Source organism: Dermacentor andersoni, chromosome 1 (assembly GCF_023375885.2).
Source record: "Dermacentor andersoni chromosome 1, qqDerAnde1_hic_scaffold, whole genome shotgun sequence".
NCBI lineage: Eukaryota > Metazoa > Arthropoda > Arachnida > Ixodida > Ixodidae > Dermacentor > Dermacentor andersoni.
The window spans coordinates 302125650-302140010 of NC_092814.1; the positions used below are offsets into that span (position 1 = coordinate 302125650).

The following is a 14361-nucleotide window of genomic DNA, read 5'->3' on the forward strand; positions in this document are numbered from 1 at the left end:
TGCGAAGCAGTGCGCGGGGAGCCTACGAAGTTAACCAAGCGACTACGAGAGCACCAAGACGTAGGCGGCTGTTTCACGACCTACATGGCCCACATGCCATGACGTTCATGTCATGGCCTATCATTTATGTTCGTCATACACTCTTGTCATACTATGCAAATTTTGGTGCATACCAAGTTAACGAAACGACCATGACAACACCAAGACGTAGGCGGCTAGATAGATACCGTCAAAGTGGCAAATGTTCGTCAAGAAATGCTTCGCATTGAATAGTGCTCCACGTGCTAGAGAAAAATATAGCTATACGTCGTCTAATTCGATGCCAATTAAGCCTCTTACTTTTGTGTCACAGAGTATGACGTAACTATATTGTGGAAGGCGTCGCAGATCCCTACCTGTTCGTCACCGAGCGACGAAAGGGACATATTTCTGCGAGTAGCGTCCGCAGCTCACCATTCGTGCTTGTGACCAGAACACAGTGCGTCGCAAATGTAAAGCACACAGATGCAAAAGTATTACGTGATTCGACGTAACCGCATGTCTTCCACTTGTAATTGTAATATACGAATGAGTTATTCCGTAGAACGGCACTGCAGATCAAAAACCCTATGACGATACGCGCGGAGGGGCACTACTATGACCGCACTACTTGAGTAGTTTTGACACCGTTGACTGGTATGTATGAAACGGAGTATTGTACCTCAAATGTAACATTTTGCGCAGAGCCTGCTCTATGTTGACATAATCTGAAAGTAGCTTCTTGCGTGGTCCAAAGTTTCGTTGCAGTTGACCTTCAGACACGAACTTTGTGCCTTTCACAACGTAATGTCGTCTTCTAGGAAGCCCAACAACATACGTCAATACTGCTGGCGAGGTAACTGCAAATGCGCTGTCAGAGTACTACAGTATGGCTTATAGAAGCAGTGATACAGGCCAAATTTAGTACCTTTTTATCGGTAGTTACACTGAACATCAATGCTTTTGTGTCACAATGCAGCAGTGTCACAATGTCTTTGTCACGACAGTGGACACAAGCTGAAGTGTTTTGAACTGTTGTCATTGCGAAAACACCTTAACGCGTGCCAACTGCGTTGACGAGGAAAACATTCGTGATATTCTGTACCAGTGCCCACAGTAACGTGTGCGCTAACACCTACTCTCAGTTACGCTCTACCAATTCGATGAGCGGCCTTTGTGAAAAAAATTGAGGAGCCACTCCACTCAGTGAAGGTGGATGACCAGTGAAGCTGTAGCACATTACAAAGGGTTAGACGCGAGTACATGTATTTATTTTCATCATTTGGTAACAGCAGTGACGATAGCTTTGTGATTACAGTGATATACATTGACTGGTGCGGTTGCAACCATAGAACCTTGGCCAAAGTTAAATCGTTGTAGAGTAGTTTAATGACTTGGATTAGCGTGACACTTCAAACAAAACTCTTCTAGCTCAAACTGAGTCAACCATTTCTTGTCTGGTTTTGAAATGTCCACATTAATTCCTCCAACGATGATCACAGGGGTAGCGTCTTCATTGCTTCATTGTGATGAACTTTTCGATATCGCACTTGTGTGTGCCTGGAGACATATACGAAGTGGATATCACAATTCCGTATTTCGTTTGTACGGAACAGAAATCCCCACAGTCAGTGGCATTGTCCTCTTGCTAGTCAAAGGTGCATGGTTGTACATACATTTTGTCCTCTGCGTGCGCAGCAATGCCTCCTGCTCCTGAGTACACATGCTGTTCACAAACGATTCCAGTATACCCATCGACTTGAAACAATGCATCTTAATAGATTATTATTATTATTATTATTATTATTATTATTGGGGGTGGTATGCTTGAAGCCTGATTCACCGCTTCCGTGGGTCGGCCCGGTACTGCGCTTCCCCCGGGATCGGCGCACGCAAGAGCCTATTTTGCTCACGGACAGGACAAATACATTAGGGGTTAGAAGTATGCAGCTTCGCTGTAAAAAAATAATAGTTCTACAGCATTGATGAGAGTAATCATCACAGCAGAAGGCCGTGCCACTATTACTGTGCTAGTATCGATCCAGCGGCTTGTGTAAATGCCTGTAATGGAAGGCTTCGCACTAATATTTTAAGTACCAAAATATTCAGTACCAAGTATTGCGTACCAAAGTACCAAGCATTGAGTATTGAGCTCCAGGTGAAGACGCACTAAAATCACAGGTCCTCCTATTCACCGTCTTTGTACACTTGGCGCAGGCACATGGGCGAAACCAGTGCAATCTAGTGTACAGAAATGGGCACTATACTCCACTCGAGAAATATCACCGGATGCCCTCCATTCAGTCATCTGCTCCATAATTTCAGCCCAAAAGTTGTTCTTCGGGACGCACATAGGGATACACGTGCCTTAATCCCTCCGTGTGTCTGCTCCCTTCCCCATAATTTTTCTCGTGTGGAAGAACCCTTTCTTCGGGGAATACGGGCTGGGGCGACTGTTACACCTTCCTTCGCCTGGGCCTAGGCTAAAGCACCTGCAAATCTAGTGAACTGCGCGAAGTGTGCGAATTGCGCTGCTCCGCGGTTGGTTAACGTCCGCTGCGCTAGAGCGGTTATTCACCGCCTGTTGTGGCTCTACCAAAGGACAAGGGCTACTCGAGAAAGGACATACTAAAATGTTCCCAGCTACGAACCTATCCGAAAGATGCGTTTGTAGCCAGTACTGCAATTTACATCAAGACCCCCGTCCACGCTTTTAGTTAAATAAGCATCTGTGCAACAGGGCAAGCTTCACACATACAGAATATAGCTGCGGTTTCGAATATTCGTATGCGAAAAGTGTAGGCATTGGTGAACGCCAGATGATTTAGCGCATTTATGTCATCTGACTTCAAGTCTGACTAGTTTGTTCTTGTCAGATTTTTTTTTCAGTGCCGGCATGTTCTTTAATTTTTACTATATATCCACTTTATCTGAAAAAGGAGAAGCCGGTGCCACGTAACGGGGCCAGCATCTTCTGAATATTATAAAGAAAAACCGCCTAAACATGGTGTAAACAAGACTTGAGACTCTTCTGGGCAGTTTAGAGGGAAACCGATATCTTGAGGTTGAAACTAATGCAACTCTCATAAACGAACGAACAAGCTTCGTCCTCTGCCTGTTTTCTATGCTAGAGAAAGCAAATAGATTCAGTGTATCCATCAACCTCTATTTCTTGTGCGAAACCTTCCGCGGCTTTGCGTGTGGTGATACTAAACCTTGCGCGCTGTTTCCTTTGGCAGGGTTGATCGGCAGCGTGGGAAACGGGATAATTCTAAGCATGTACGCATGCGTGTCGTCCGTGATGGACCCCACGAGCCTGCTCCTCATCAGCCTGGCGGCCTCTGACTTCGGCATTGTCATTTGCAGCCCCATCTCGGCCACGGCCAGCTTCTCCGGGAGGTAAGTTCAGTAACCATCGCCAGCAATTCTGACTATGGTTCGTTTAAAAACGTTATCGCTGGTATTGTATAACTGCATATAGATTGTATAACATTATTTGATGCGCGCGTAACAGCTCGTTTGTAACGCTCGAGATGCCCGGATACTATTTGAATGAATAAATAAACTGATAATAAATAAATAAATAAATAAATAAATAAGTAAAGGTGCCGGCACTGGACCTGACGTCTACGCCCAATTCATGCACGCGCGCTTTCACTCGGCAAGAACTGTGTCCTAGTGAATTTCTCTGGAATGGCGCTCAAATATGTGAAACCTTCTACTGGCGCTATGGCCATCAATAGACGACCGCTCTATCAGTATGTGCCGGTATATTTGACAATTTCAGGGGTAGTAAATTTCTATGGGCTACTTATGTAAAGTGATGAATTTTTATTTGTATTTCATTTCGCTAGATATCACATTAAAACAAAACAAGTACATCAAAGGCTCTGTAATGTAAAGATGTTCCAGTCTATTTCTGTTCCATTTCTTTCGTTAGCCCTCCGCTATTGGCGAAACGTCTTAGCAGCCACGTCGCCTTTGCATGTTTGTCGCGGAACGTCACGGAAACCGCGAAAACTAACCCATCTGAAGATGATGTGTACGCAATGATAATGCATGATTAAGCTGAACATAAGAAAGCTATTTCTTTCAGATTCTACACCTGCGCACTCCTCGCCTCTGGTCAGCGATTTAGTTAAGATAAACCAGTCGCGGTAAGCAGTGGTGTTCGCCTTGAAACCAAACAAAAGTCATCTTCTATAAACGGGGAGAGCGTTTAGTGAGAGAGAGAGAGAGAGGGAGAGAGAGAGAGAGAGACCAAGAAAACAAGGGGTGAAAGGCAGAGAGGTTAACCAGATGAAGTGTTTGGTTGGCTACTCTGTACGGGAGGATGGGGTGAGCGCAAAAAAATTAAAAAAGAACACAAGAGAAGATAAAAATAAAGATAGTATCAGCTTGCACATTCTATAGTTTTTCGATCAGTCTTGTTTCTTCTAAAAACACACTAGTGTTTTTATAGTTCGGGACGACGTTGGCGGGGACCAGTGTTCAAGACTTCTGGCTTCCGTAAGGGAACGGTTGTCAATCTTGTCGAACGTGGTGAAGAGGACTTGTCTTTCTGCAGTGAAACGACGACAATCACACAGAAGGTGCCGCTATCTTTTCTTTACACCCACGAACTTCCCATTCTGGACTTGTGGCCGTTCCTATGAGGTAGGAGTACGCACTAGTAAAGGCTACTCCAAGCCATAGACGACAAATGAGAGTTAGCTCCCGTCGTTGTGTGTCATGTGGAAGGCGGAGCTTCAGATGAGGATCCAGGGAACAGATGCGCTGGTTTTTAATGTCTGCAAAATTCCAGTGGGCCAATGTAAGGTCACGAACAAGCGCACGCAGCTTTCCCGCTGCGTTAGTTCTTGACATCGGGACAGCGACGCAATCGCCACTGTCGTGTGAAGATCGAGGGGTGGCGTCTGCTAGCTTGTTTCCACAGATACCACAGTGAAATGACAACCATCGAAATACGATGTCATGTCCTTTCTCAACTGCCCAGTGGTAAATTTCTCTTGTGTCCTCTACAAGTCGTTGCTGGGGCCGACGGCGTAATGCAAAGAGCAAACTTCGAATGGCATTTCTTGAGCGTTTCCTGATCGATCAATCCAATTGCTGCAGGCAGAGCTGCAAGTTCGACAGCCATCGTTGATGTAAAGTGCGAAGTCCTGAATTTAAGCACTAGATTTTGCTGGGACAAACACCGCAGCTACTGAACTACAATGCATTGCCGAACCATTGTTGTAAACATGTAAGCTGAGAATGGGGGCTTCAGATAATAGCAATAATACGGTCGGTTTCAATGCTGCTGACGATATATGCGCCTTCTTCTTGATGCCTGGATTGGTAAGGTATACTCGAGGTGAATGCAAGGACCACAGTAGAAACGAAGGCCATGCTGCCGGGGCGTAATTCGACGGTAGCGATGCTCTGAGTAGTCAGGAGACGGACTACTCACAGACCGCATAGTTGTTGGCAGGCAAGCAAGATGGTGAAAGCGCCACCTTGCCAGAACTCGAATGCGCACTCTTAGAACGTCAGCTGAAGTGTACGTTGCTATAGAGTGGTCACGCGCTGTGGTGATTGTGGCTGCTCGGGATGCACATTTAGGCAGGCCGAGGCAAGTCCGTAGAACTTGGGCTTGTGTACTGTGGAGTTCGTGTAGGTTCTTTTTACTGGTGCTACCCAGCATGGGCAGGCTGTATCTTAGGAAGCCCATAAATAATGCATGGTATAGCTGAAGCGTCGCTTGCACAGATGCGCCCCAAGACTTTCCGCAATAAAGTTGAATACGTGGGCTATTACAGTTAACATCTTCATACGTGCAATATGTGGCGTCCAATACAAATCATGGTCGATGATGATTCCAAAGAAATTATCTTTGTTTCATAAACAATTACTTGTTCATCTATCTGTATAATACAGCGAGTGATTGTTTTGCGTACAAATGCGACTAATCGGCACTTTAGGGTAAATCGTCATTTCATATGTAGGTAAGACGTTTGTGTGACCGCATTCTACAGTCTCGCTCGTATCTGCGGAGGTGTCACATCGTACGCCCAGGTGAAGATAACCTTTGCATAGATGAATATGTGTACCGTTCTTGGTCATGATCCAATAAGGCCTAACAGTGCTACGTTGAGGAGTGTGGGGCTTAATACTTTGCCTTGCGGCACACCTTTGTTGGTTAGATGGTGAGGTGTCTCTCCATCCTCGGTAAGCACGAAGAAGGACCTATCCTCCAAATGCTATATATGTAACGCAGTGCACGGCCACCAGTGCCCACATCACTCAACGTATCGAGGATTGGCTGGCGTTCTACATTATCACATGTGCATTTGACAACAAGAAACATCGCCACCGTTTATCTTTTCATGCTCTTTTGGTGTTAAATAGGCGTTACTAAGTCAAGCACGTTATCTAAAGGTGACCCACTGCGCCGGAAGCCCGCCATTGCATGCGCATATACCTCATTATTTTCTAAGTACCATTCAAGGTGCGTCAACACCATCCTTTCGATTAGTTTCCCAACGCAACTGGCAAGAGTGATGGGACGGTACGATGTCAAGTCTAATGGTAATTTAGAAGTCTTAATCAAAGGTACTAGGCGGCTGACCTTCTACTCACAAGGAATCAATCCCTCTCGCCAGAATTCCTTGTATCTCTCCAAGAGTACACTGTGGGCTTTTTGGCCAAGGTTTCCAGGTGGCTTGCATGTGACTCCATTGGGCCCAGGCAATGACTTCCTGCAAGTCCCCAGTGCAGCTTCTAGCTCGTGCTTAGAAAAGATGAGATCTTTGCGAGAGTTCTGGGATCCCGCAACATCACGTGATATTGATACAGACAGTGAAGGCAAGTCAGCATTTCTTGCGCTGAAGTCCTCAGCAACGTGAATTTCACGTCGTCCTTGATGCAGGGTAAGAAACTTAAAAGGGTTTCGTTGTTGCGGAGACGATTGTAGGTCACGCAAACCTCTCCATATATGGGACAGAGGCTTACTATCATCCAAAGATTCAGAAAAGTATTTCCACTTTTGATATTGTAAAGTATCAATGCGGTGCTGGAGTCTTCCTTTTTATCCATCTCGCCTCCCTCTCATCGCGAATACATTTGCTGCCACTGTATCTTCTTTCTGCTCATCGGCGAATCGCTCGAAGTCTTTTAAAGTCACCTTTGTATCCTGTATACTTTGCAGAAGGCCTAAAAGTGAACATAACATCTTGCAGTGTATTTCGAATCGGATTCTCCGGGAATGAAGAGCGGCCATTTTAACATTCGTCTTCCACAGCGACCTGTCGTTCAGTCTGTTCTATGAAGGGCAGTAGACGGAGACTTGGCCCCTCCCTTTATCTTCCTTGATCTTTAATAGGTATAGCAACGGAATCAATTCCTTGGGTTTCTATGTCTTGACATTGCTTAGAAGACACCGAGAGACCAAAGTCAAGTCCACACAGCAAATGTAGGTCAGTCCCCGTCAGTGATACAACAAAGCTGCTTGTCCGAGACAAATGCTACTAGTCAAATTCACCCAGAGAAATCGGTGTGCGTTAAAATCTCTACTAGGAACCCAGTGGTCAGATGTTGCAGATAACAAAGCACCTAGCCGTTGCGTGTCAGAACAACAGGTTGGCGAAATATATGCAGCAACAAGAGTGTATTTAGGTTTCTTTGCTTTTACAGTAAAACACGCGTATTGGTCATCGTCAGGAGGCAAAACTGAACGTAGCACGTAAGTGAGTTCCCACCGACCATAACCCAGGACCTTGCTGAAGACGCAACACGTCGTGGACGAGAAAGCAAAGCTTTCTCGTCCACGACGTTTGCTTGTTTGTTTTGGTTTGCTTTGCAAATGACGATGATGGGAAATTTATTCGAAAAAGTTAAAGGTCGAAAATCCTAAATTCTTGATCCCAGGCCTCGAGCATTCCACTGAAGAAGTGATGCTCCCTTGACATCTTTACGGAAGGACAGCGGTGAATGAGCCATGATAATATGCGAGACTGAAGTACTGGATTTATCGCGTCCACTACCTGCAGTGCGCTGGGAGCATTCGGGGTGTTCAAGTTCGTCAATAATGTGCGCATGGCATTCATGAGAGACCTCAGCATGGTGAGCACTTGCAATTCCTGGCCTTCTGCGCGGGCAGCTACAGCGCCCTTCGTAGTTGGTAGACGAGTGTCTCGTGGCTTTGCGAGTTGGCGTGTTTTTAGTTAAGGTGGCCATGCTTCACTTGAATCAGTGATCTCGGGCGTCCCTCTTTCTTATGCGCTGGTAATGTGTGACGTCAGTGGTATACGACCAATATTCGCAGGATTGTGCACTTCCTTAGAACTACCAGCGTACTTTCTGGACTTGCGGCGCCGGGAATGTAGGCGGCCCATTTTAGTTGCGGTTTCTTATGTGTCGAATGGTCTCTAACCATCTTCCTCAAGATCCTCTTTTCATTTTCATGAAACGTGCAGTCTTTCCAAGTCCTATTGGGCGCGCCCTTGCAGTTGGAGCGCTTGAAGTCCGTTGCTAGACAAGTGTCTGAGTTATGTGACTTGGAACCTCGTAGGCATATACCTAGGTTCTTATAGGCAGGACTCACGTGTCCAATTCTCGAACACTTACGACACTGTAGTGGTTTGAGGACGAAAGGTTGTACAATAGGGCGAAAATGGCCGACCTTCACGTGCGATGGTAGGCGATCACCTTTGAGGAGGAGCTTCACGCAAGTTGATTTGCCAATATGAGAAGCTTGTAATATGGCAATGCTGTCTGTCGTTATTTTGATCATAACGGGTAGTTCACTTTCACAGATAGAGACATCGATGTTGTAATCCACGCCTGCAGTGGTTTCTAAGCTCTGTGGAATGTGGCAGCACACTCTGACGTTATTTAGCTGTGTGATCTTCCCCAACGGCTCCAAGGCGCTTCGGCTAGTAATATCGATAACAAGGGTGTTCTTGCGGTTATTAATTCTGGTGTATTTTATCTTGCCAGCAGTGAGCGCCTCCAGATACACGGAGATGTCCTGTCTATTGGTTGACATTGTCCGTAGCCATCTAGGGAGCGAAAAGAATTGTATGCTTCGGAGCTCGCGGCGTAGGAGTCACAGTCAACTTACTTGATGCAGAGCACCCGCTGACATTTCTTCTTTTCGATTTTCAGCGTCTGTAGACCTCGAAGCCTTCCTCGTCCGAATTGGCGTTGCTCGAAGGAAAATACACATCGGTGTCATCGCTGTTAGCTTGGCTCCGACGCAGTTCGCCTTCCTCGCAGTAGCTCCCGCAAACGCTGGCAGGTCCGGACGGCGCTCGACCGATTCTACTTCCATCGCCAACAAATAAGTGAGCTGGGTCTCCCAACCGAAACCGGTGAAGATATATAATATTCAAGAGAGACCAAGACATTGATGTGTACAACAGCTACTTCGTCGTTTGGTTGTGCTGTTAAAGCAACCTTGCGGATCACCACCCATGCTTGCTACGGTGGTTACATAAATTTGACGTCAGGAGATAAGAATAATTTCACATTATAGCGCCCCTATATTCTGATATGTTCCACAATCCATGCATAGGTACACCACTACGAAATAACTTAGCTTATCCCACACCATGTTGAATCGACGTCACCAGAAGCATTGTGAATGCTATACACAGAAGTTATAGGTATAATATACACCTATCAGACGTGTACAATGTATTTCATATTGTCTCCACTCCTGTAAAAAAGCAGCTTACAACCAATAAGGTAAAATAATCCTCCCTGATATAACATCAGATTCATGCGGAAATGTATGAAACTCGTTTATTCATCACTGTACCGTGACCTTTCGAGAAAATTGGCAGCAGTTTGATCTGCAGCCTTGTTTTGCCAGACAACGGAACGCAACTGTGAAGTGCCTTTTGAATATTACCAGATGGCATTGCAATATTAGTACGCCAGGCAGCTTACATACCTCATGGTTTTATATCTTCATGCCTGTGTTGCGGCAGGGGAAAGCGGTATTTTCGTAAAATCAGGGAAGGAGGCATTTTCGTTAATATACATGGTTAGGGGCAGCACAACGAACGGAGGTGAAGAAAACGAGACGACAAACACGACGTGTTTTCTTTTCTTTTTAGCTTTTTTTTTTACTTTTACCGGAACAAACATAAGGAGGTGGTTGCTTTCTCCAAGTACGTGTAGATGCTTCGTCCAGGATCTAACTGTGGCTTTTAAACGAAAGATTGATTTTTCATGCTCCTAAAACACCGCATGTAAATAGGAACCCACTTGAATAGAGATTGTTTCTGAACTGTACTCTAGCCTGAGGAGGACATACGTTTCCAATTGTTTCCACCTTCGTAGATTGCTTTCGCTTAAACTTTCTCTTATTCAATGTTTCCTGTGATGAATTTTACGCGTTTTGTAATGTTTGTCTGCTTGTTTTGTTTATTCGGATTAACATTCCACTCGTGCTTTCTACCTCAAGCCTAACGCGTTTTGACTGTAGCTCGTTTATGCCATGCGCAAACGGTAGCACGTAGAAGATCGACAGAAACAAATTGGGTAGGGTGTATTAGGAATGCCGGCGACTATAGGTTCGTGAAACGTTCTGTGCGTGCTGAAGTGAATTAACCAAATAGACAAGTTACATTTATTGATGCATTAGAAAGCTTACATGCCTAACTTATGTAACAACTATACGTGTTTTCACGGTCTAATTTTGCAGTCGTGCTCACTTCCTATACTTAGTGGGCCCTTTTGTGTTGCAGAGGGTGTTTGGTGACTAGGGTAACGAAATGACCCCACTACTGGTGGCGCCCAAAACTCACCTTCGCCGCTGAAGGCCGCCGCACTCGTAGCTTGGGGCTCCTGCGCTGGCGCTCCCTATTAAAGCGGGCATGTTCCGCCGTACGTGGTCAAAGGGTTCGGATATTCTTCGCTCTTGCTGCCTGCGTCTCTCCGCGCTATTTCTGGACCCTATACGAGTCGAACGCTCAGGGCCGCCTCTGACGAATCAGATTGACATGTTTCCAACAAATTACGCGCTTGTAGGCCTTATAACTGCTGATTTTCACCAGTTTGAGTTTGATGAATTCGGTCTACTATGACATAGTGAACTGTCACAAACGCGCTCACTCCTGCTCGGATGGACGAATGTGCTACCGAGCTATACGTCTCTCGGCACACCGCGCGCGAAACTTCGATCGCGTCAAGCGCGTTGCGACAACAGCGCCATCTGGGCCCGCGACACACGAATGGTCTTGTAATGGCTTCTTTCCTCTGCACAACGATATCGATGTAAAGTGCAATGCATGAATCAGACATTAAAAACTACATGCTTAACTTATGATCTAATCTTGCAATAGTGCTCACTCCCTGTTCCTATAATGGGCCCACCATGGTCAAAGTTGGTGGGCACGAATCGACACCCTTTCTTGCTGCCAAGTCTCTTCACACGATTTCTGCACCTTACGTGTCGAACGCGGAGGTGCCATAGCCGAGAAAGTGTGAAATTTCGGCGAAAAAAATGCATGTGTAGGCCTTCTAACTCTTGATCGTCACAGGTTTCAGGTAAATGGATTATACCTAGTAAGGCTTAGTGAGCTTTCTGAAATGCGGCTACTCCCACTCGGATCAATAAACGTTGCTACTTAGCTATGCTTCTCAGGACGAGAGTTAAATTTCTTCTTCATGCGTGACTTCGTCAAGCGTGACGCGACAACGGCGCCTATTTTGCATGCCACTACAGCATATTCGAAGACGGTAGTGTGTTCAGGGAGGGCGCGTGGCTGTGGCTCCGTTTGTAGATGCCACCAGAAGGCGGCACTTCAGCATGGGCTGAGCAGTGCAGGACACAATGAGTTGAGCCTCTATTGAAATCAGAGAAGCAGGGAGCAAAACTAGTTTTGAAGAAAGATTCAGGAATATGGATGAAAATAAATAGGCAGCTAAAGTACACAAGTATCCCTATTTGAAAAGCGTGGACACATAATGGAGGAAGAGGTCAAGAGAGTTGGCAACAAAGTAAAAGGTGACTGAAACTGTAAATAGACAACCAGAAGTAGTCAGAAAGAAATTGAGAGAAAGAGAGACAGTTAATTTGATGCAAAGAATGGAAACAAAAAGGATCATGGAGATTCACAAGAACGAGAAGGAAGAAATTAGCAGGGAAAATCTGTACGATAACACGAAGGGCAGTGCCTTGCTATTTGACGCTCGGGCCGGTTGCTTAGGTACAAAAGCATGCCGGAGCAAATACTCGGAACTAGGTGAGGCATGTTCATGCTGCAGCAAAAATGCGAAGACCACTGTGCACACCATAATGGAATGCGAAGACATTCATCCAGTGCGAACTGTAGGTAGCGTACACCTTCCAGAAGCGCTTGGGTTTAAAGTGGACGGAAGCGTCAACCGGTTAGCAGTGGAGTGAAGCAAAAGGCGTTTAGAGCATTGGTGGAAAAAATGCATTGAAGAGATTGATACGACCGCATCTCTTAGTCATAACTAGTCGTACAAGGTAGATTTTTAAGGAAAAAAAAAAACATTAAGGAAATATATGCAAAAATCAGGCACGTACCCAGGATTTTTTTTCGGGGGGGGGGGGGCCCACCACCTCCATCATCATCATCATCATCACCATCATCATTATCATCATCAGCATCCTGTTTTATGTCCACTGCAAGACGAAGGCCTCTCCCTGCGATCTCCATTTACCCCTGTCCTGCGCCAACCGATTCCAACTAGCGTCCGCGAATTTCCTAATTTCATCGCTCCACTTAGTGTTTTGTCGTCCTTGATTACGTTTTCCTTCTCTTGGTACCCATTCTGTAACCCTAATGGTCCAACGGTTATCTAACCGGCGCATTACGTGACCTGCCCAGCTACATTTTTTTCCTCTTGATGTCAATTAGAATATCGTCTATACCCGTTCGCTCTCTGATCCAAACCGCTCTCTTTCTCTCTCTTAACGTTATGTCTAGCAATCTTCGTTCGATCGCTCTTTGCGCGGTCCTTAACTTGTTCTCAAGTCTCTCCCCCATATGTCAGCACTGGCAAAATGCACTGATGTACACCTTACTTTTCAATAATAATGGTAAGCTTCCAGTCAGGAGCTGGTAATGTATGCCGTATGCGATCCAACCTATTTTTATTCTTCTGTGAATTTCCTTCTCATAATCAGGGTTCCCTGTGATTAATTGACCTAGGTAAACCTACTTCTTCACAGTCTCTAGTGGCCGACTGGCGATCCTGATCTCTTGCTCCTTTGCCCGGCTATTTATCATTATCTTCATCTTCTGCATATTAATATTCAGCCCCACTCTTACACTCTCTCTGTTAAGGTCTCCAATCATTTGTTGTAACTCGTCTGCATTGTTGTTGACTAGAACAATGTCATCGGCAAACCGAAGGTTGCTGAGATAATTGCCGTCGATCTTTACTCCTAAGCCTTCCCAGTTTAATAGCTTGAATTCTAAGCACGCAGTGAATAGCTTTGGAGAAATTGTGTCTCCCTGTCTGACCCCTTTCCCTATAAGTATCTCCCTGCTTTTCTTGTGTAGAATTAAGGTAGCTGTAGAACCTCTGTAGATATTCTTAAGCGAAGGACGAGTCAGTAAGACGAGAGACTATTTACACATTATATTTACAACAACGGTTGCAGCGCTGACCGGTTAGATTCACAGCGCGAGCCCAGTTCGTTCTTCCTCCTCTTTTCTGGAGTGATGGCGCCCACGCACCTCGTTCAAACAAACAAATACCACACGCATGTAGCAATATTTTTCAAGCTTTTTACGTAAGCGTTCTGTAGTCCTTCATTACGTAGTGCCTCTATGACTGCTGGTATCTCTACTGAATCAAATGCATTTTCGTAATCTATATAAGTCACATAGAGAGGCATATTGTACTCTGCAGATTTCGCGATAACCTGATTGATGACATGGATGTGATCCATTGTAAGGTATCTCTTCCTGAAGCCAGCCTGTTCCCTTGGTTGACAAAATCCAGTGTTGCCCTTACTCTATTGGAGATTATTTTGGTAAATATTTTATATAATACTCGGAACAAGCTAATGGTCCTATAATTTTTCAATTCTTTAACGTCTCCTTTTTGGGGGATTAGTATAATGTCTGCTTCCTTCCAGTTTTCTGGGACCCTTGCAGTCGATAGACACTTCGTATAAGGAGCCGCCAGTTTTCCAAGCATTATGTCTCCTCAATCTTTGATTAAATCGACTGTTATTCCACCTTCTCCTCCCGCTCTTCATCGTTTCATGTCTTGCAGGGCCCTTCTGACCTCATCGCTAGTTATAGGATAGTTTCTGTATCCTGTTCATTACCGTTTCTAAGTGAGGTATCGTGACTCCTCTGGGTACTGTAT

The 14361-nt window shown here is 45.3% G+C and overlaps 1 protein-coding gene across 1 annotated transcript in view; it reads left to right on the forward strand.

Moving 5' to 3' along the window:
• Positions 1-14361, forward strand: part of LOC126547884 (visual pigment-like receptor peropsin) — a 694884-nt gene that overhangs the window by 366849 nt on the left and 313674 nt on the right. Inside the window, exon 2 of the mRNA XM_050195912.2 lies at positions 3258-3417. Within this exon, the coding sequence (XP_050051869.1) occupies positions 3258-3417 (160 nt within the window). The remainder of the gene's footprint in view (positions 1-3257; positions 3418-14361) is intronic.